The sequence below is a fragment of the Pristiophorus japonicus genome, chromosome 2 (genome assembly GCF_044704955.1).
Source record: "Pristiophorus japonicus isolate sPriJap1 chromosome 2, sPriJap1.hap1, whole genome shotgun sequence".
Lineage (NCBI taxonomy): Eukaryota > Metazoa > Chordata > Chondrichthyes > Pristiophoridae > Pristiophorus > Pristiophorus japonicus.
Genome location: NC_091978.1, coordinates 364,595,829 through 364,619,456, shown reverse-complemented (window position 1 = coordinate 364,619,456; position 23,628 = coordinate 364,595,829). Strand labels below are relative to the sequence as shown.

General features: G+C 48.2%; 1 protein-coding gene across 1 annotated transcript in view; it reads right to left on the bottom strand.

Annotated features, from left to right (window-relative positions):
* The window catches only part of grid2 (glutamate receptor, ionotropic, delta 2), a 467,741-nt gene that overhangs the window by 23,212 nt on the left and 420,901 nt on the right, over positions 1-23,628 (bottom strand). The window contains exon 14 of the mRNA XM_070859425.1: positions 1,844-2,084. Coding sequence (XP_070715526.1) covers positions 1,844-2,084 — 241 coding nt within the window. The remainder of the gene's footprint in view (positions 1-1,843; positions 2,085-23,628) is intronic.

The following is a 23,628-nucleotide window of genomic DNA, read 5'->3' as shown; positions in this document are numbered from 1 at the left end:
GGGATAGCAGCCAACTTACATCTGTATGTACATCCCGGAACCTCCATTATCATAGAATTATAGAACGGATACAGCACAGAAGGAGGTCATTCAGCCCGTCGAGCCCGTGCCGGCTCTCTGCAAGAGCACTTCAGCCAGTCCCACTCCCCCGCCCTTTCCCTGTAGCCCTGCAAATTTATTTTCCCTTCCAATTCCCTTTAGAAAGCCACGATTGAGTCTGCCTCCACCACCCTCTCAGGCAGCGCATTCCAGATCCTAACCACTCGCTGCGTAAAAAAGAAGGTTTTTCCTCGTGTCGCCTTTGGTTCTTCTGCCAATCACCGTAACTTTGTGTGTCCTCTGATTCTCGACCCTTCCACCCATGAGAAACAGTGTCTCTCTCTATCTACTCTGTCTAGACCACTCATGATTTTGAATTTTAGAAGTTCTAAATGTCAACATTTATAATGGAAACTGCTCAGGTAAACGTGTCACGCTGTAGTTACACCCTCCTCCCCAGTGTGGCGCTGCAATCATCCCAGCTTTGCATTCTCCAGCTCCTCTGCAGAGAAACTCCAAGCACTCCAACCAACTCCACTTCTCTGCTTCTCAAACGGCTCTGTGTTTTATTATACTTAATTATAAATAATAATGTAAGCTAAAAGTATTATATGAAAATAAGGACATAAAAATGGGCACTGTCCCTGTGTACCCGAGTCTAATTATTCCCCACCCTCTCTCCCCATTTCACTTGATCTCAGCTCCCCATGTGCAGCGCCCCAGGAGATCCTCTCGTGTCTGTGCACTTTCTATATCATTTTTGAGAAATGTGTCTGTCGCGTTAATGTAATTTTGGGATTTCTCCCCTCTCATATTACCTCTATCTCAATTTTAAAATTCCCATCCTTGTTTTCAAGTGGCCTCGCCCCTCCCTATCTCTGTAAACTCTTCCAGCCCCACAACCCCCTTCGAGATCTCTGCGCTCCTCTAATTCTGCCCTCTTGAGCATCCCTGATTATAATCACTCAACCATTGGTGGCCATGCCTTAAGCTGCCTGGGCCACAAGCTCTGGGACTCCCTCCCCAAACCTCTCCGCCTCTCTACTTCCTCTCCCTCTTTAAGACACTCCTTAAAACCTACCTCTTTGACCAAGCTTTTGGTCACCTGTCCTCATATCTCCTTATAGGTGTCAAGTTTTGTTTGTTAACACTCCTGTGAAGTGTCTTGGGATGTTTTACTGCATTAAAGGAGCTATATAAATGCAAGTTGTCGTTTAGAAGAATGAGAGGTGATCTCATTGAAACATATAAAATTCTTATGGACTGGACAGGGTAGATGTACGGAGGATGTTTCCTCTGGTTTGGGAGTCTAGAACCAGGGGTCACACAGTCTCAGGATAAGGGGTTGGCCATTTAGGACTGAGGTGAGGAGAAATTTCTTCACTCAGAGGGTGGTGAATCTTTGGAATTCTCTGCCCCAGAAGGCAGTGGATGATGAGTCTTTGAGTAATTCAAGGCGGAGATCGATAGATTTTTGGATATTAAGGGAATCAACGGATATGGGGACTGGGCTGGAAAGTGGAGTTGAGGTCGAATATCAGCCACGATCTCATTGAATGGTGGAGCAGGCTCAAGGGGCCGAATGGCCAACTCCTGCTCCTATTTCTTATGCTCTTGTTGCTGATTTTAGTAACTGGCGGCCCACTGCACTGAATGCCGTGCAGCGATATATCTCCGTGATCATTAACCTGTACACACTAAGTCCTCAGCTGTTTGGCAGTGGACACCTCACGCGGGCGCGGAGTGGCGTTAAATCTGTCACTCGTCGCCGGGACAACGCATGCCGAAGACCGCAGAATTTTACCTCTTTCGAGGGGGCCCGGGATCCTTTCCGTCTGTTCCACCAGTTTTCCACGATGGCGATGAGGCAGGCCAGTATGATCCCGGCCGCCAGGATGGAGAAGACGCCGGCAAAGCTGGCCAGGTCGAGGGCGCTGCCCCTCTGCTGAGCTCGGGATGAGGAGTAGATGTCACACTGGGCATCCTTCGGCCACCACTTGTGTTTCAGCAGGTCGAGATCGCCGTGCTGCAGAAGTTCCAGGATCCTTGAGTTAAAGAAGAAAGATTAACATTGTAAACATTGTGCGCGCGAAGCATTCCTGAAATTTCCAATAACAGCATGCAGGGGTCATCCAGACTCTCCGTGTAGCTTGTTGACACAGCAATGCAGTGTGTGTGTGTGTGTATGTGTGTACTTGTGTATGTGTGTGTGTGTGTGTGTGTGTGTGTTTGTGTGAGTATGTATGTGTGTGTGCGTGTCTGTTTGTTTCTGTGTGTCTAAATGTGTGTGTGTCTGTGGGTGTGTGGCTGTGTGTGTGTATCTGTGTGTGTATATGTGCAGGTCAGTGTGTACATCTCTGTGTGTGTGTGTATGTCACTGTATGTGTCTATGTGTGTACATATGTGTCTGCATGTGTCTGCGTCTCGATGTGTGTGTCTGTGTATGTGTCTGTCTGTGTGTGTATACGTGTGCCTGTGTGTGTACGTGTGTGCTTATGTGTGTGTTTGTGTCTGTGTGTGTATGTGTGTGTGATTATGTGTATGTGTGTGTCTAGGTGTGTTTGTGTGTGTCTGTGTATGTGTTTATGTGTATGTGCGTGTATGTGTGTGTTTGTGTCTGTGTCTGTGTGTGTGTCTGTGTGTATATTTATGTGTATGTGTGTGTGTATGTGTGTGTGTATATTGTGTATGTGTGTGTACGGGTGTGTGTTTATATGTATGTGTGTGTGTGTGTGTATATTGTGTATGTGTGTGTACGGGTGTGTGTTTGTGTATGTGTGTGTGTATGACTGTCAGTGTGTAATATATGATATTAAATATTTTGTGTGGTTTGCTGGTTGCAGAATTGGCGGTGTTATAGCTTCACCCTGCCATCCCACAAGCCTCTGGAGCGGAGACTCACAAATTCCCCAACAGCAATTCCACTGATTTCCACATGGGGGCAGGCTGTACACAGGAAGCAGAGTCTGGAACCCTCCCCAAGTAATTGTGTGATCCTGCCTTTAGCATTACCTAAACACACATTTCCTGAAAGGTTATAATGTTAAAAAAAGAAGCTGAATAAAATGCAAGTCTCTCTAAGAGTGAAGACGGAAGGTAAAAGTAATAGGCAGGAGACTTTGGGCAATATCTTGCCTTCTGAATTGAACGTGAAACAACTCCTTATACCAGCTGGCTTTGTGCCACTAATTCCTGTGCGTCAAGCAGTTTGAAGATGGCAACTAGGAGAAGTGCAAATGAATAATGACAGAGTGCTGTTCTTGTGGGCACAGGTGCCCACCTCTAGTTCAGCACAGGCAAGATACTGGGAGACATCACAGAGATATAGTCAAGGCACTGGATAGTAGCGAGCTGTGTGGCTTATATACTTGAGCTCGAGCACAATATTCCAGGCTGACATTCCCAGTGCCGTGTTGAGGGAGTGCTGCACTGTCGGAGGTGCCGTCTGTCAGATGAAACGTTAAACCGAGGCCCCGCCTGCTCTCTCAGATGAATGTATAAGATTCTGCGGCGCTATTTGGAAGAAGAGCAGGGGAGTTCTCCCCGGTGTCCTGGGGCCAATATTTATCTCTCAATCAACATCACTAAAAACAGATGATCTGGTCAATATCGTGTTGTTATTTGTGGGAGCTTGCTGTACGCATGTTGACTGCTGTGTTTCCCACAGTACAACAGTGACTACACTTCTTCATTGGCTGTAATGCGCTTCGGGGCATCCGAAGGTCCTGAAGGGCGCTATACAAATGCAAATCTTTTCTTTTGTTTTCGCTCTGGAAACACAGCGCTAACCTTGCATTTATGCCAGCAGTGTGGTCCAATGGATTAAAATAATCAAAGCTTGGTTTATCAAACGGGCAGGATTTTAATTTCCTGATTAAACTCTTGCCACCAACACAGGGAACGTAATTGGTTTGGCCGCCAGCCAGTTCCTTAATTTCTTCAGAAAACAAGCGCAAAACAAAATAAAAATGCACGTAGCCCATAATATGCAACAAAACTGAAATTTCATGTGCAGAACAATTAGGAATGCTTGTCAGTACTGTGACTCTTGTTTTAAAAAAAAGTCACCAATTCTTTTTGTAATTCAGGTATAAACATTTCTGGTGATTAATATGTATAATTATATTATATGCCCATTTCAGTTTTTTTTCTTTAAAACGTGAAGCAGCAATTATGCAGGTGCATACCTTGATATTCCGTGCCGTAGAAAAACAGATCAAGCTGTTTCTGCATTCCTGGAATAGGTAACTGAATTAACACGAGCATTTGCAAATGAATAATGTCAAATCAAAGCAGAACATCATGAAAGGCAGCGTGTTAGCTTCCTGCCAGGTACCAGTTTAATTGTGCCTCTGATAGTCTTTCGAGCTCCCTAGAATTGTGTGATCTGTTCCAGTCCAAAGCTCAGTACAGAATAGCTCTCACTTGCTGAGATTGTGACTTCTGGAATTTTTTAAGGGTGTTTCCAGTAGAGTGGACAAGGGAGAACCAGTTGATGTGGTGTATTTGGACTTTCAGAAGGCTTTCGACAAGGTCCCACACAAGAGATTAATGTGCAAAGTTAAAGCACATGGGATTGGGGGTAGTGTGCTGACGTGGATTGAGAACTGGTTGTCAGACAGGAAGCAAAGAGTAGGAGTAAATGGGGACTTTTCAGAATGGCAGGCAGTGACTAGTGGGGTACCGCAAGGTTCTGTGCTGGGGCCCCAGCTGTTTACACTGTACATTAATGATTTAGACGAGGGGATTAAATGTAGTATCTCCAAATTTGCGGATGACACTAAGTTGGGTGGCAGTGTGAGCTGCAAGGAGGATGCTATGAGGCTACAGAGTGACTTGGATAGGTTAGGTGAGTGGGTAAATGCATGGCAGATGAAGAATAATGTGGATAAATGTGAGGTTATCCACTTTGGTGGTAAAAACAGAGAGACAGACTATTATCTGAATAGTGACAGATTAGGAAAAGGGGAGGTGCAACGAGACCTGGGTGTACATCAGTCATTGAAGGTTGGCATGCAGGTACAGCAGGCGGTTAAGAAAGCAAATGGCATGTTGACCTTCATAGCGAGGGGATTTGAGTACAGGGGCAGGGAGGTGTTACTACAGTTGTACAGGGCCCTTGGTGAGGCCACACCTGGAGTATTGTGTACAGTTTTGGTCTCCTAACTTGAGGAAGGACATTCTGGTTCACCAGACTGATTCCCGGGATGGTGGGACTGACATATCAGGAAAGACTGGATCAACTGGGCTTGTATTCACTGGAGTTCAGAAGAATGAGAGGGGATCTTGTAGAAACGTTTAAAATTCTGACAGGTTTGGACAGGTTAGATGCAGGAAGCATGTTCCCAATGTTGGGGAAGTCCAGAACCAGGAGACACAGTCTAAAGATAAGGGGTAAGCCATTTAGGACTGAGATGAGGAGAAACCTCTTCACCCAGAGAGTGGTGAACCTGTGGAATTCTCTACCACAGAAAGTTGTTGAGGCCAATTCACTAAATATATTCAAAAAGGAGTTAGATGTAGTCCTTACTACTAGGGGGAATAAAGGGGTATGGCGAGAAAGGAGGAATGGGGTACTGAAGTTGCATGTCCAGCCATGAACTCATTGAATGGCGGTGCAGGCTCGAAGGGCCGAATGGCCTACTCCTGCACCTATTTTCTATGTCTATGTTTCTATAAGAGTTGCCAAGCCTCCATTAGCACTCTGGAGTGTCCAGAAATGAAAGATCAATCTGCTCGAGGAACAGCACCTCATCTTTCGTTTAGGCACTTTACAGCCTTCTGGACTCAACATCGAGATCAACAATTTCAGAGCATAACCTTTGCCCATCTTTGGTTCCTTTCCGCCTCCCCCCCCACCCCGCCCCACTCCCTCCCCCCTGCCGCCCCCCCCCCCCCCCAGAGCCTGTTTCTTTCTTTTTTTCTCCTTGTCTCCAACGACAGTCGGTCATTATCCCACTATTCACACCCTATCTTGACTAATGTTTTTCTAACTCCTGCCATTACTATTGAATTTGGGCCACCCTCCCTTTTGTCTCTCTAATCTCTCCTGTCTTCCGCCCTATCACAGACCTTCCCTTTTGTTCTTTCTTGCCCTCCCCCTTCCCTTTCAGTGCTTCTTAAGAATCTGTTTTTCCCAAATACTCTCCGGTTCTGACGAAGGGCCATCGACCCGAAACGTTAGCTCTGCTTCCTCTCCACAGATACTGCTTGACCCGCTGAGATTCCAGCGTTTTCTGTTTTTATTCCAGATTCCAACATCTGCAGTTTTTGCTTTTGGATCAATCTGCTGGACTGTGTTGTGAGTAAATCCCCAGGAGAAGAATCATAGGGGCATTAAAAAAAGGTGTTTTTTATGCTCTTTGAACTTTTATTGATCAGTTATCAAAATATTAGAGATGGCTGCTGTAATATATTTGCTTCATGGGGGTCTTTGCTTAAGAATTCATAGCAACACATTGCTATTAAGAACGAGTTGGTTTATTAGCAAAAGGTTTAACAATCACATTACACATTACCACCAGGCTCACAACCAACTGCCTCATCGTGGATCCCCGAACCCAACTGGCTGGGGTTTTATTGAGTCTTGTGAACATCATGTGCTAAGCTGCTCCCAACTCAATAGTTCTACAAACTTGTGAGCATCCTCACTGCCGCATACATTACACCAGGAATGAAAGATCAATCTGCTGGACTTTGTTGTGAGCAAAATCCAGGAGAAAAATCATAGGGGCATTAAAATAAGCTTTTTTTTAATGCTCTTTGAACCTTTGTTTATCAGTTATCAAAACATTGGGGTTGGGCCGGGGAAGGCCGTTTGACTGGATGGGTTGGAGGCAAGAGGTCACATGATGAAACCTCCAGGAATACGTACAACCAGCTTCAGTGACCCAAGTCAGGGTCCACACGCAAACCTTTAACTTCTCCAGGGGCTGACCCTCTGAGTGTCACCTCCTCCACTCTCAATTTTTGTTTTCTTACAATTAATACACAGAGAATAATACGGCCATAACTGAAAAATTCCTCTCACCACCCCCCCGACCTCCCCTCCATTCGCTTTGTGACACGTCTTTTGGCTTACCGACCAATGGCACGATGATAAAATCTCCCTGAAACCAGCCACTTCTGCGTGGCGTTGTGAGGCCACAAAGGATGCATGACTTGTTTGTTCTTCTTTTAGCCGGTGCCCTTTAAACAGAGTGATCTCATTCTTTATCTCCAACTCCATTTAGAGCCACAGGAGCCGAAATTGGCCGGTTGGGGGGGTGAGGGGAGTGGGGGGGGGGGAAGGTAACCTTTCCCGAGGCCGAACATTCTGTGCCCGGCGCAGAAATCCCGCCCCGGAAGGGAAATTGGGGTCACCGCCTCTCACAGGAAGTCGAGTGCACTGCTGCGTGCTCCTCTTACTCTCAGAGCGGGATAAGGGGGGAACTAACCGGGCGCATCAACAGAGCGCTACGCGGCCTCTCCACGTAGCGCTGATGCGTTTCAATGCCACTCTCCTCCCGGTAAAGGGGGAGGGACGCTGTGAGCCTTTGATGGCCTCTGCAGGCCCTTTGAAGGCCACCACTGCGCCACCAGGGATGCGGGATGCCGTGGCCGCTGCCCGGCACAAAGCGGAGTGTCGGGGTTCACGATCGCAGGCCATACCCTGGCGGCAACGCTGCACAACGGCTCGACCGATAAGTGGGGGAAAAAAAAAAAAAAAGATGGCGTGCGTTGCGCAGCGCACCTCCCTTTTAACTTTCACCCCGTTTCGTGACCCGTGAGGTTTGGCGTGGGCATCTTCCACGGCGGCCTCACGGGGCGCTGCCCAATTTCAGCCACGGGGCGAAAAGGGGTCGCCGATGACGTAATTGCCGGAGGAGCAGTGGCCCAAGGTGCGTCCAGCGGGACGTGCTACCGGATTCATCATCATACATCATAGGCAGTCCCTCGGAATCGAGGAAGACTTGCTTCCACTCTTAAAATGAGTCCTTAGGTGGCTGAACAGTCCAATACGAGAACCACAGTCCCTGTCACAGGTGGGACAGACAGTGGTTGAAGGAAAGGGTGGGTGGGGAGTCTGGTTTGCCGCACGCTCCTTCCGCTGCCTGCGCTTGGTTTCTGCACGCTCTCGGCGACGAGACTCGAGGTGCTCAACGCCCTCCCGGATGCACTTCCTCCACTTAGGGCGGTCTTTGGCCAGGGACTCCCAGGTGTCGGTGGGGATGTTGCACTTTATCAGGAAGACTTTGAGGGTGTCCTTGTAACGTTTCCTCTGTCCACCTCTGGTGGATTCACACCACCGCTAACTCCCGCGCGATTTCGCGGGAGCCAATCCCGCCCCCCCCCCACAGTTTTGCGCCCCTTTGGTGCTCCCTGGGGGCACTAACAGGGGAATTTTGCCGCCATTGAATCACAGAATGATGTCGCACAGAAGAAGGCCAATCGACCGATCGTGCCCGCACCGGTTCTTTGAATGAGCGATCCAATTAATCCCACTCCCTCTGCTGTCTTCCATTGCCCTATAATTTTTTTCCCTTCAAGTATTTATCCAATTCCCTTTTGAAAGTTACTATTGAATCTGCTCCCACCGCCCTTTCAGGAAGCGCGTTCCCGATCACAACAACTCGCTGCGCAAAAACATTTTCTCATCTCGCCCCTGGTTTTTTTGCCTATCGCCTTAAATCTGCGTCACCGACCCTCCTGCCACTGGAAACAGTTTCTCCTTAGTTACTCCATCAAAATGGTTCATTATTCTGGTGAGGAACTTCACATCTCTGGAGCTGCCCCTCTCCAAATGTTGACATTGGATTAAGGCAGAGAATAATCGCAGTTTGGTGACATCAAGATATACTAGACTAATGTTCTTGTATGGGCCTCGATGGTACGAGCTAAATGAATTGGGATCACCTTGGAATCAGAATAGGCAGATAGGAACACAGGAACAGGAGGAGGCCATTCAGCCTCTTTCGCCTGTTCCACCATTCATGGCTGATCTGTATCTGATCTCCATCTACCCGTCTTGGTTCCATAATACCCTTGCCTGACAAAAATCTATCAATCGCAGTTTTAACATCATAGGCACCTCAATTAGATCACCCCTCTACACTCTATACACAGTGAACATCAGTGATAGAAATGGAAAAACATTCTGTTTAAAAAAATGCAGACAGGTGTGATTTGTGATGTGTTAACATTATTCCATCGTTCACTCTGTCTCATGTCTTGCATAGGAACATGAGATAGAAGTCTGGAAAAATACTTCACCATGGCAACAATGCTTCTTTAAAGCAGAGCTAAAGGTATCCCTAGAACGTACTGCTCAAAGGCGACGATCATCTAAGGATTGGTACTGAATCTTATTTCATTCCCCATTAATTTTACGGCTTGGGCTGATAAGTGACAAATAACATTCGCACCACACAAGTGCCAGGCAATGACTATCTCCAACAGGCGAATGTCTAAACACCGCCCCTTGACATTCAATGGCATCACCATCGCCGAATCCCCCACCATCAACATCCTGGGGGAGTCACTATTGACGAGAAACTTAACTGGACCAGTTACACTCCCTCCACCACCGGCGCACCGTGGCTGCAGTGTGCACCGTATACAAGTTGCACTGCAGCAACTCGCCAAGACTTCTTCGGCAGCACCTCCCAAACCCACGATGTCTACCACTGGGAACACCACCACCTCCACGTTCCCCTCCAAGTCACACACCATCCTGATTGGAGGTATATCACCATTCCTTCATCATTGCTGGCTCCAAATCCTGGAACTCCCTCCCTGACAGCACTGTGGGAGCACCTTCACCACACGGACTGCAGCGGTTCAAGAAGGAGGCTCACCACCACCTTCTCAAGGGGCAATTAGGGATGGGCAATAAATGTCGGCCTTGCCAGCGACTCCCACATCCCGTGAATGAATAATTTAAATAAATCCTCCGTTGGGCTTGGCTCTGCAGTATAATTGGTTCTATTGCTGGCTTCTCTGCCCCATTTATACTGCAGGGCAGATTTGGAAGCTGCTGGAACTATACTGTGTCTGCTGTGTCTCAGTGGGTAGCACTCTCACTTCTGAGTCAGAAGGTTGTGGGTTCAAATCCCACTCCAGAGGCTTGAGCGCAAAATCTAGGCTGACACTCCCAGTCCAGTGCTGAGGGAGTGCTGCACTGTTGGAGGTGCCGTCTTTCAGATGAGACGTTAAACCGAGGCCCCGTCTGCCCTCTCAGGTGGGTTTATAAGATCCCATGGCGCTATTTTGAAATATAGCAGCGGAGTTATTCCCGGTGTCCTGGCCAATATTTATCCCTCAACCAACATAGCAAAAACAAATTGCTGTTTGTCGGAGCTTGTTGTGCACAAATTGGCATTGTCCACATTACAGCAGTGACTACACTTCAAAAGTACTTCATTGGCTGTAAAGTGCTCTAAGACGTCGTGAGAGGCGCTATATAAATGGAAGCCTTTCTTTTAACCCTTATTTTACTTATATGCGCATTCAACCATGTAGATATAACAAAAGTTTTTTTGCAAAAGTCTTGCAAGTTTGTGTCTTCTTTTCCTTTTACACGTGTGTTTGATTTGTGGATGCGGGGTTGCTCCAGAGTTTGTGACTGGTTGGGATCTTCGGACTGTATGAATGGACCGACTGGTTAGCCTGTACGTAGCCACACCCAAAATGATATCTCGAGTTACATACTAAAAGTAGCAATGTAGGTTTGAATCGCACCACCATTGGCGGCCATGCCTTCAGCTGCTGAGGCTCTAAGCTGCCCGTGTCCTAACTCGCACCAAGTCCCGCTCACTCATCACACTTGTGCTCGCTGACCGACATTGGCTCCTGGTTCAAACGCCTCGATTTCAAAATTCTCATCCTGGTTTTCAAATCCCTCCAAAACCCTTGCCCCTCCCTATCTCTGTAATCTCATCCAGCCCCACAACCCCCCGAGATGTCATAGAAACATAGAAACATAGAAAGTAGATGCAGGAGTAGGCCATTCAGCCCTTCGAGCCTGCACCGCCATTCAATGAGTTCATGGCTGAACATGCAACTTCAGTACCCCATTCCTGTTTTCTCGCCATACCCCTTGATCCCCCTAGTAGTAAGGACTACATCTAACTCCTTTTTGAATATATTTAGTGAATTGGCCTCAACAACTTTCTGTGGTAGAGAATTCCACAGGTTCACCACTGTCTGGGTGAAGAAGTTTCTCCTCATCTCGGTCCTAAATGGCTTACCCCTTATCCTTAGACTGTGACCCCTGGTTCTGGACTTCCCCAACATTGGGAACATGCTTCCTGCATCTAACCTGTCTAAACCCGTCAGAATTTTAAACGTTTCTACAAGATCCCCTCTCATTCTTCTGAACTCCAGTGAATACAAGCCCAGTTGATCCAGTCTTTCTTGATATGTCAGTCCCGCCATTCCGTGAATCAGTCTGGTGAACCATCGCTGCACTGCCTCAATAGCAAGAATGTACTTCCTCAAGTTAGGAGACCAAAACTGTACACAATACTCCAGGTGTGGCCTCATCAAGGCCCTGTACAACATCTCCCTGCCCCTGTACTCAAATCCCCTCGCTTTGAAGGCCAACATGCCATTTGCTTTCTTAACCACCTGCTGTACCTGCATGCCAACCTTCAATGACTGATGTACCATGACACCCAGGTCTCGTTGCACCTCCCCTTTTCCTAATCTGTCACCATTCAGATAATAGTCTGTCTCTCTGTTTTTACCACCAAAGTGGATAACCTCACATTTATCCACATTATACTTCATCTGCCATGCATTTGCCCACTCACCTAACCTATCCAAGTCACTCTGCAGCCTCATAGCATCTCCTCGCAGCTAACACTGCCACCCAACTTAATGTCATCCGCAAATTTGGAGATGTTACATTTAATCCCCTCGTCTAAATCATTAATGCACAATGTAAACAGCTGGGGCCCCAGCTCAGAACCTTGCGGTACCCCACTAGTCACTAGCCTGCCATTCTGAATAGTACCCATTTACTTCTACTCTTTGCTTCCTGTCTGCCAACCAGTTCTCAACCCATGTCAGCACACTACCCCCAATCCCATGTGCTTTAACTTTGCACATTAATCTCTTGTGTGGAACCTTGTCGAAAGCCTTCTGAAAGTCCAAATACACCACATCAACTGGTTCTCCCTTGTTCACTCTACTGGAAACATCCTCAAAAAATTCCAGAAGATTTGTCAAGCATGATTTCCCTTTCACAAATCCATGCCGACTTGGACCTATAATGTCACCTCTTTCCAAATGCGCTGCTATGATATCCTTAATAATTGATTCTGCACTCTAATTCTGCCCTCTTGAGCATCCCTGATTATAATTGCTCAACCATTGGTGGCCGTGCCTTCTTTTTCCTCAGCAAGTTCTGGTACTCCCTGCCTAAACCTCTCCACCTCTCTCTCCTTTTAAGACGCTCCTTAAAACCTACCTCTTTGACCAAGCTTTTGGTCACCTGCGCTAATTTCTACGTATGCGGCTCGATGTCAAATTTTAAAAATCTTATAACACTCCTGTGAAGCGCCTCGGGACGCTTCACTACCTTAAAGGCGCTATATAAATACAAGTTGTTGTTGTAAGCTCTGGAATTCTCTCCCTATATCTCTCCATCTCTCTACCTCTCCCTCCTTCTGTAAGACGCTTCTTATATCTCTTTATGTCGCTCGGCCTTGTGTACTGATTATCGCTCCTGTGAAACACCTTGGGACGTTTTGCTTTGTTAAAGGTGCTATATAAATATAAGTTGTTGTTTTATTAACAAAGTTATTAAAAAAAAGCAAGCCAAGCACTGGGGTTCATTTGCAGAGGAATAGAATTGAAAATCAGGGAAGTTATGTTAAACTTGTATAGAACCTTGGTTAGACCGCACTTGGAGTATTGTGCACAGTTCTAGTCTCCATATTACAAAAAGGATGTAGAGGCACCGGTGAAGGCTCAAAAAAGACTTACAAGAATGATAATAGAACTGAAAGGTTTTGGGGCCCGAATTTGGTGAAGGCCCCCGCCCGCCCAAGTGACGCCCAAAGGACTGCCGATGGCCGCCGAGGTACCTGACGGTACTTTGGGCGGGGTTTTCATCAAAAAAGTCCTTCAAAGGGTGGCGGCGGCAAATGAGAGACTTAAGCCGGCAATCTGGGTGGCAGCCGGTGGGCGCTCCCAATCTCGGCGGCAGAGGTGCTTGCCGCCCAAGTGCCGCCGAGGATGGAGTCGGGCCCACGGAGGGTCGAAGACCTGCAAAGAAAAAGCATTAAAAAAAAACCCATTGGAACACCTTCAGGGGACCCCTGTTCAGGTAAGTCCCTGTAAAGAAATAAAGAAAAAAATGTTTACTCACCTTTAATTTCAGCTCTTCATACTCACCGTCGGCGACAGACCAGCCTCCTGGCAGCGGTCCACCCCCGTTCTGCCGCTGACTGCGCCCGCACCAATCGGCGGGCGGGAGGTCAGTTGCGTCACTCGGCCGGCCGCTGACGTCAACGGGCGGTTCCCGGTGGCTCTCCCCTCCCGCCCGCTCTAGACCAGGTCAAAAGTGGCACTGGGTGCAACTCGAGGAGGAATGTCAGCAGCAGTGGATGGTGAGTGCATCAATTTCGGGCCCTATAATTATCAGGAAAGCTTGAACAGGCTGGGGCTCATTTCTCCAGAAGAAAAGGCCGAGTGGTGACTTGATAGGTCTTTAAAGTGCTGAAGGATTTTGATAGAGTAGATATAAAGAAGATGTTTCCACTTGTGGGGAAGTCCAAAACTAGGGGCCATAAATATAAGCTAGTCACACATGAATCCAACAGGGAATTCTTTATGCATCGAGTGGTGAGAATGTGGAACTTGCTATCACAAGGAATAGTTGAGGCGTATAGCATTTAAGGGGGGATATACTTACATTGGAGGCAGTTCAGAGAAGGTTCACTGGGTTGATTCCTGAGATGAAAGGATTGTCTTATGAGGAAAGGTTGAGCAGGTTGGGCCTGTACTCATTGGAGTTTAGAAGAATGAGAGGTGATCTTATTGAAACGTAAAAGATTCTGAGAGGGCTTGACAGGGTAGATGCAGAGAGGATGTTTCCCCTCGTGGGGGAATCTAGAACTAGGGGGCATAGTTTCAGAATAAGGGGTCGCCCATTTAAGATGGAGATGAGGAGGAATTTCTTCTCTCAGAGGGTCGTGAATCTTTGGAATTCGCTACCCCAGGTAGCTGCGGAGGCTGAGTCATTGAATATATTCAAGGCGGAGATAGACAGATTCTTGAACTACAGGGGAGTCACGGGTTATGGGGAACGGGCAGGAAAGTGGAGTTGAGGCCAAGATCAGATCAGCCATAATCTTATTGAATGGCGGAGCAGGCTCGAGGGGCAGTAAGGCTCCTATTTCTTATCTTTTATGTTCTTAAGGGGCAGCTAGATAAGTATATTGGGGAGAAAGCAATAGCAGGATATGATGATAGGATGAGATGATGTAGGGTGGGAGGAGGCTTGTGTGGAGCATCGACACCGGCATGGACTTGTTAGACTGAAAGGCCTGTTTCTGTGCTGTAAATTCTACATTATTCTATGCAATGTGTGGCAGGGTAATTCTCAGTATTTACAAGAATGGATTGTGCTGTCAAATTCTATCTGATTAGAGTCCAACAAAAAACCTATTTGATTATCACATCTGTGATGATGTCTGTATCAAAGACACTTTTATAATCTGACTGAGACCTGGAAAAAAAGATATGTGTTGGAGAAAAATACTAATATTTGCCAGCATTTTTATATTCTAAACAGAGTTCACTCACCACAGCAACGGAGTTCTGGCTGATGCCTCCACTCCATCAGCTTCGATGAATTTTCAACCAGTAATGGAAACCTCAGGAACTGGTGCTGATTCCAGACTTCCCAGGTAAGACCCACCAAGACCAAGTGCACACAAGCACTTTGACATAAAATGAACATTTACCATGGATGATTGCTCTCTTTCTAATGTTGGTGCTGCTGGTGACAATAGTCTGCAGTTATCAAGGAAAGCTTCCATGTGCTGAAGATAGGACCCAAACAGGATCCAAGCAGCATTGTTGAAAAAGCTGGACTGAAGAAGCCTATTTCTCCTACCCCAAATAAAGAAAAGTGGATTTACTATTCTAATGGACAAGACAACATGCGCGAGACCATCAGCGGCAGGTCGGGGCCATAAACGGAGCGGCGAGTGGCGGCCATAGCAGTGTGGCGGTGTACCATGGCAAGGTACAGCGTGAGCTGGTGCAGGAGGGTGATGGCAGCGAAGAGGGACATCACCAAGGTCCAGGTCGGTGATTGGAGCGTGGGCAGATACAGCAGGAGTGGGCGAGGTCGGGGCGAAGGAGCGGCGAGAGATTGTAGAGGGACGTGATCGAGGCCCAGGAGAGGCGTGAGTTCAGGCCCAGAAGAGACGAGGGCCCAGGGGCAGCACGGGCCAGCCCACACTGCGATATGTGTGCACACTAGGTCCGTGCAGCAGAGCAGGTCTAACGTCCTCTTGGTTAACCCTTGCCACTGGACCAAGACCTAGCTCCGTCAAGGTGTGCAACGGCCACCCCACATTAAAAAAATCCATGCACAGGCATCTTCCACCCTTCAACATGCAGTTCGGGATCTGGAATATTAGGTCCTTCATTGAAACACCTGTGAACTCATCCTTTCTTGGCGTGGAAGCAAGTCATCCTCACTTCGAGGGACTGCCTCTGATGATGATGATTCTAAACAGAATTTGTGTCAGGGGAGTGGTGAATTATAAAATCCATCAACTCAGAGTTCAACCGTAGCAACAATACTCGGAGGGTTGTACAATCAAATCACCACCAATATTCATGATGTATCGCCCCCATTTTATCTTTCTTCCCCAACTCAAATCCTTCCTGCACACACAGCCAAGGCTATGGCCGCTATGACAAGCACTTTGACAAGTGAAGATTCGGTAAAATTGCCTGCCAAACTGAGGATGAAGATAAGAGTTTTAAAATGTATGATATACTTTCTCAAATACAAGGAACTGTAAAAGTATGTCACACAGGTCTCTGCAGACTGTGTGCAGACTCTGAATAACAAGCATTTTGCAGATCAATGTGTGTGACTGGACACCAAATGCAAATTACCTACCATTCATTCTCAAATGCAGAATTCCTGATCCAGCTAGAAGAGTCAAATGGGTAAATAGAAATATAGAAACTTAGAAATTTACAGAGCAGAACGAGGCCAGTTTGGGCCCATCGTGTCCGCACTGGCCGACAAAGAGCCGCATGGCCCTCGGTCAGCAGTCTTGAAGGTTAAGGGGCAGCACGGGCCTGCGATATGTGTGCGCATTAGGTCCTTGCAGCATAGCAGGTCTCCAGAAAATCCACGCACAGGCATCTTCCACCCCCTCAATTGGAGTTCAGCACTGGAACACTGGGTCCTTCATTGAAACATCTGTGAACCCATGTGGAAGCAAGTCATCCTCGTTCGAGGGACCGCCTGTGATGATGATATAAACCTATGAACAATGAACAATGGCAGAAAGGTAAAGAGCACCCGGTCCAACCAGTGCGCCCCACACAACTGTGATACCACTTGCATCGCAACATTCTACATTCCATCCCAACTGTGATTTCCTGGGAGAGGCAAAAAACCAGATGCAGACCACACGCTGTGTTTTTCTCAAATATCTGTATTCTGGTGCTGAGTCAGGGCAAGGCTGCTGTTGAATCTGCTTCCACCGCCCTTTCAGGCAGTGCGTTCCAAATCACAACTCTCTGCGTTAAAAAAATCCTCCTCATCTCCACATTGGTTCTTTTGCCAATTATCGTATATCTGTCTCCTTTAGTTGCTGACTCTCCTGCCAGTGGAAACAATTTCTATTTACTTATTCTAACAAAACCCCTCCTAATGTCCCCTGATTGTAGTATCCAATTGACTCTGACATGATTCCAGTAATGGAATTATCAAATTTCAGGCAGATCGATATTTGAAATATATTGATGATTACGTTTTTATTCATCTAGAAAAAACAACAACAACTGCTATTCATATAGCGCCTTTAACGTAGTAAAACGTCCCAAGGTGCTTCACAGGAGCATAAAACAAAATTTGACACCAAGCCACATAAGGAGATATTAGGGCTGATGCTTGGTCAAAGAGGCAAATTTTGAGGAGCTTCTTAAAGGAGGAAAGAGAGATAGAGAGGTGGTGAGGTTTAGGGAGTGAGGGAGTTCCAGAGCTTAGGGCCCAGGCAGCTGAAGGCATGGACGCCAATGGTGGAGTGATTAAAATCGAGGATACGTAAGAGGGCAGAATTGGAGGAGCGCAGACATCTCGGGGGGGTGGGGGGGCAGATTACCAGAGATAGGGAGGGGCGAGGCCATGGAGGGATTTGAATATAAGGGCGAGAATTTTTAATTTGAGGCGTTGCTTAACCGGGAGCCAATGTGGGTTGACAAGCACAGGGGTGATGGGTGAGCGGGACTTGGTGCGAGTTAGGACACGGGCAGTAGAGTTCTGGATGACCACAAGCTTACATCGGGTAGAATGTGGGAGGTAATAAAGCCTCTCTGTTGATTATCAATTATATACGCACAACCATAAAGCTGAATAAACAAACATAGATAAAGTAAAGTGAATCAAGTTTTTTTTAAAGTTATTAAATGACTCAAGACTTTGTTATCGTGACGTAACCAACACAGATATTTTTCTAATCCAAGACAGTGTAGATGTTATGATTTGAAATTGTAATAGAAATCCTGATAAATGACCAGGATAGATCATAATCGTGCATAACATGAAATACATGCAAAGAATAGCAATTAACCTTTTTTACAGAGTCTTTGCATTTTTAAATGTGGGAAACCTGCCTCTCCAGACTAGCAGGGGATATGTCCCACTTTACTGCTTCAGAAAGCATCCCTAATGATCAGATCCAGTACTACGCTTTCAAACTCCTTAACACCAATCAGAAACCAACACACTCCACCATTAGATTGCCAGAGGCAATGCTCTGGTAGATTATCAGGGAAGATGGGTACGCTCTAGACTTCTTGATATTGAGTGTCTCTCCTAGTCTTCCACCAGGGAAAGTGACTGTGGGTTTGGCATTAGTGGCTACAAGAGCAGGTCAGAGGCTGGGCATTCTGCGGTGAGTGTCTCATCTCCCGACTCCCCAAAGCCTTTCCACCATCTACAAGACACAAGTCAGGAGTGTGATGGAATATTCTCCACTTGCCTGGATGAGTTGCAGCTCCAACAACACTTAAGAAGCTCGACACCATCCAGGACAAAGCAGCCGCTTGATCGGCGCCCCATCCACCACCTTCAACATTCACTCCCTCCACCACCGGCGCACCGTGGCTGCAGTGTGCCCCATCGACAAGATGCACTGCAGCAACTCGCCAAGGCTTCTTCGGCAGCACCTCCCAAACCCGCGACCTCTACCACCTAGAAGGACAAGGGCAGCAGGCGCATGGGAATACCACCACCTCCACGTCCCCCTTCAAGTCACACACCATCCTGACTTGGAAATATATCGGCCATTCCTTCATCGTCGCTGGGTCAAAATCCTGGAACTCCCTCCCTAACAGCACTGTGGGAGAACTTTCACCACACGGACTGCAGCGGTTCAAGAAGGTGGTTCACCACTTTCTCAAGGGCAATTAGGGATGGGCAATAAATCATCATAGGCAGTCCCTCGAAATCGAGGAAGACTTACTTCCCCTCTAAAAGTGAGTTCTCAGGTGACTGAACAGTCCAATACGAGAGCCACAGACTCTGTCACAGGTGGGACAGACAGTGGTTGAAGGAAAGGGTGGGTGGGGAGTCTGGTTGACCGCACGCTCCTTCCGCTGCCTGCGCTTGATTTCTGCATGCTCTCGGCGATGAGACTCGAGGTGCTCAGCGCCCTCCCGAATGCTCTTCCTCCACTTAGGGCGGTCTTTGGCCAGGGACTCCCAGGTGTCAGTGGGGATGTTACACTTTATCAAGGAGGCTTTGAGGGTGTCCTTGAAATGTTTCCTCTGCCCACCTGGGGCTCGCTTGCCATGTAGGTGTTCCGAGTAGAGTACTTGCTTTGGGAGTCTTATGTCGGGCATGCGAACAATGTGGCCTGCCCAGCGGAGCTGGTCCAGTGTGCTCAGTGCTTCGATGCTGGGAATGTTGGCCTGATCGAGCACACTGACATAGAAACATAGAAACGTATAAAATAGGTGCAGGAGTAGGCCATTCGGCCCTTCGAGCCTGCACCACCATTCAATAATATCATGTCATTCCCTCAGTGCTTTTTCTCCATACCCCTTGATCCCCTTAGCCATAAGGGCCATATCTAACTCCCTCTTGAATATATCCAATGAACTGGCATCAACAACTCTCTGTGGCAGGGAATTCCATAGGTTAACAACTCTCTGAGTGAAGAAGTTTCTCCTCATCTCAGTCCTAAATGGCCTACCCCTTATCCTAAGACTGTGTCCCTGGTTCTTCCCCAACATCGGGAACAATCTACCCGCATCTAACCTGTCCTGCCCTGTCAGAATCTAGTATGTTTCTTTGAGATGCCCTCTCATCCTTCTAAACTCCAATGTATAAAGGCCCAGTTGATCCAGTCTCTCCTCGTATGTCAGTCCAGCCATCCCGTGAATCAGTCTGGTGAACCTTCGCTGCACTCCCTCAATAGCAAGAACGTCCTTCCTCAGATTAGGAGACCAAAACTGAAGACAGTATTCCCGAAAGAAAACCCCAAAAAACAAGGGGGCACTTGTTTGAAAGTCTTTGGTGTGTTCCCCCCTTTAATCAGGGGGCATTTGATTTATTGTTTTCTACAAAAATAGTTGTAGAGCTGTTGCCGGACAGAATTCCTCATTGGCACCAAGCCCTGAAATCTCCCTCGGGAGCCGACGCTTCACAACTTGAGCCTCCTCGGGGAAATCCCCTCTGTGCCTTTCAGTTCTGCGCGGAGGGGATTCCTGTACGGGATGTTCCTGCACACTCTCCACGTTGCCATCCTCATCTGCCATCCAGACACGCCATGGCACACCATCTTGCCGTCCGGAGGAGGCAGGGATCCCCAATGGAGTGCTCTCTATGCGCGAGTTCTCCCCTTATTTTTGGGGGCTTGACCTGGAGCAGTCCCGTGCAATAAGTTTTTAAGTCGGTTCACGGGCTCCCAGGCTGCCTGTAATTTCTGGAAGAGTCCGTGTTCCATGTTTTTATTGAATGTGCGAGATTGCAGCCCCTATTCCAATATCTGAAGGGGCTGCTCCTCAAATTCTGGTTGCACTTCAGTCCCACACTCCTGATCTTTGGGCACCCTGTGCGGAGGGGAGCGGGCAGGTCGGAAGGCCTCCTCGTAGGACTGCTCCTGGGCTTGGTCAAAGGGGCCATTAACCTGTCCAGGCAGCGGGTGGTCGAGGGGGTCGTTCAGCCCGACTGCCTGCCTCTCTTCCGCAGTTACATCTGAGCCAGGGTGTCCCTGGAGATGGTGCATGCGGTGTCCACCAGTACGCTCGCGGCCTTCCGCGAGAGGGGGGCACCGGAGGGACTGGAGTGCATCATCACCCCCGGCAACCACATTTTAATTACATCTTAATATTTAAAGTTTAATTTGTTTAAGTTGCCGGTTTTAGTGCGCCCCCCCCCCCCACCTTTTAGCCAGGGGGCACTTGTATAATTTGTGTTTTTAGTGCCCTCAAAAAAACCCCCCAAAAAACAAAAAAACAAGGGGCACTTATTTGAAAGTATTTGGGGTGTGCCACCCCTTTTAACCAGGGGGGTGGGGGAGGCACTTGATTACTGATACCACCAAAATGGTTGTGGAGCTGTTGCATTGTGAGTGGCTTAGCCAGTCACGTGACGTTCACAAGACTCAATAAAACCCAGGTTAGTTGGGTCTAGGTCATCCACAATGAGGTATGCAGTTGTGAGCCTGGTGGATGAACTGGTAATGTCTAATGTGATTGTTAAACCTTTGTTAATAAACTAACTAGTTCTTAATAGCAATGGGTTGCTATGAATTCTTAAGCAAAGAACCCACGAAGCAAATACATTACACCCACCTCGATCAACTCTCCCACCCCTGATCTACAACACTCTCACTCCCTCCCCACCACAATATCCGACTCCCCCACCTGCCCCCACCACAATCTCCGACCTCCACCACAATCTGGGACTCCCAACCCCCCACCACAATCTCCGACTCCCACCCCCCCATCACAATCTGGGACTCCCAACCCCCCACCGCAATCTCCGACTATCACCCATGCCCCCCCACGATCTCCTACTTGCCTGGCCTCCATTCTCCGGCTGTTTTCCCATCCCATCGGCAGGCGGCCTGTCAATCAGGCTGGCTGTCGGGCAGGGAACCAGCTGATAAAATGTAAAAGACGTCTGGTAGTTAATTTCAGCATGAGGTCCGGTATATGTCCAGAAAGCCTCCCCCCTTCCCCGCCCCGCTCTCTTTTCGGCCCTGAGTAAATATCAGAGCCTAGGTGTCTGCAAATGGTCCAGCGTCAATAATGAGGCAATGTTTTAGAGCATTGTCATCTTGATTTATGCCCAATTGGAAAAGCAGCAACATGCTTGTTTATTGTCCAGATCTAACCTTAGATGAAAAGTCACAGATCAAGCTATTTATGTGAAGTAATCCTTCTACCATCTATGCTGATGCCTCTCAGCCATTGAATTAAGTGATAAGCCTCTGGGAAATTAATAGCCCACTTTACAAAGTGGCACTGACCTCAGGTAGAGTCACAGATCTTAAACGATGTGTCCATTACTTGAAATAATCCTCCACCCAGCTATATTACGAGATCTCAAAGTGATGTATCAAAGTAGTGACCACAATTTCTCAAACATCGTTGGATATGGGGTTGTGCCAGAGGACTGGAAGGTTGCCAATGCAACAGCTCTGTTCAGAGAAGGTGAAAGTGATGAACCAGGTAACACTTCCCCAATCAGCCTAACATTAGTAATGTTAAGCTTCCCGAGACCATGGGTGTAATTTTCTCAAGGGAGGTGGGTTAGGGACGGGGGGCCTCCGAGGCGGGGGCTGGGGGTTTCCTGCAGGCCCTGACGACGTTAACGGCAGGGCTAGATTTGAAAGCGAGGCCAAGGATTCCCGCACGCAGCCAGCCAGATAGAGAGGCAGGCTGGCTGGCTGCGGATGGGTAGGCCTCAGGAGCATTGGGGACCGGTCCGGGGGAGAGGATCGTGGGAGGGGAGTCAGCAATCGGCTGCGATCAGGGATCAGGGAGGGGTCGGCTAGGGATCGATCGGGGGTGTGGGGGGGGGGGGAGTTGGAGTGAATCGACCAGGGATCGGTGGTGGGGGTTGGAGGATTGTGGCCGGCCTCATCATCATCGCTGGGAGGCGGAGACCTGGGTGGAGAGGGGGAGGCCTGGGTGGGGGAGGAGGGGGAGGCCTTCAGGCTGATCGGAAGCCTCGTTGTGGGGCGGGGGGGGTCTCCGATTGCGGGGGGTGGGTTAGGTAGGGACCCGGGATCCAGGAGGTAGAGACCCTGCAGCGGTGCCAGCCACAGGCAGTCAAACACAAATTGGAGGGGTAAAAAGCAATTGGAAGCCTCATTACAATATGTAAATTGAGGTAACGTCCACCAGGAGTGAGTTAGCTGCCCGCCCCTCACCCCCCCCCCCCCGACCCGCACCCCGCAAAACTGGAAGGGGGAAGGTTGGAGGCAGGATCAGGCCAGGAGTCCCATTTGTAACACTTTAACTGCCCCTACGCTCCAAACCCACCCATTTTATGTAGCGGAAAAGTCCGGTCGATAATATGGGATAAAGACATGGGTTAAGGACAACCAGCATGGAATTGTAAATGGCAAATCATATTTCACAGATTTAATAGAGTTCATTGAGGAAGTAACAATGTGGGTTGATAAAGAAAATGTAGTAGATGTTGCATCGACAGATTTGATGAGGTACTTGCATGAGGCACTTATTACATAAGAACATAAGAATTAGGAGCAGGAGTAGGCCATGCGGCCTCTTGAGCCTGCTCCGCCATTTAATAAGATCATGGCTGATTATCGACCTCAACTCCACTTTCCCGCCCGATCTCCATATCCCTTGATTGCAAATCACCAGTGTTCTCGATCAGGCCAACATCCCCAGCATCGAAGCACTGACCACACTCGATCAGCTCCGTTGGGCGGGCCACATTGTTCGCATGCCCGACACAAGACTCCCAAAGCAAGCGTTCTAGTCGGAACTCCTGCACGGCAAGCGAGCCCCAGCTGGGCAGAGGAAATGTTTCAAGGACACCCTCAAAGCCTTCCTGATAAAGTGTAACATCCCCACTGACACCTGGGAGTCCCTGGCCAAAGGCCGCCCTAAGTGGAGGAAGTGCATCCGGGAGGGCGTTGAGCACCTCGAGTCTTGTCACCAAGAGCATGCAGAAACCAAGCGCAGGCAGCGGAAGGAGCATGCGGCAAACCAGACTCCCCACCCACCCTTTCCTCCAACCACTGTCTGTCCCACCTGTGACACGGACTGTAATTCCCATATTGGACTGTTCAGTTATCTGTGAACTCACTTTTCGAGTGGAAGCAAGTCTTCCTCGATTTCGAGGGACTGCCTATGATGATG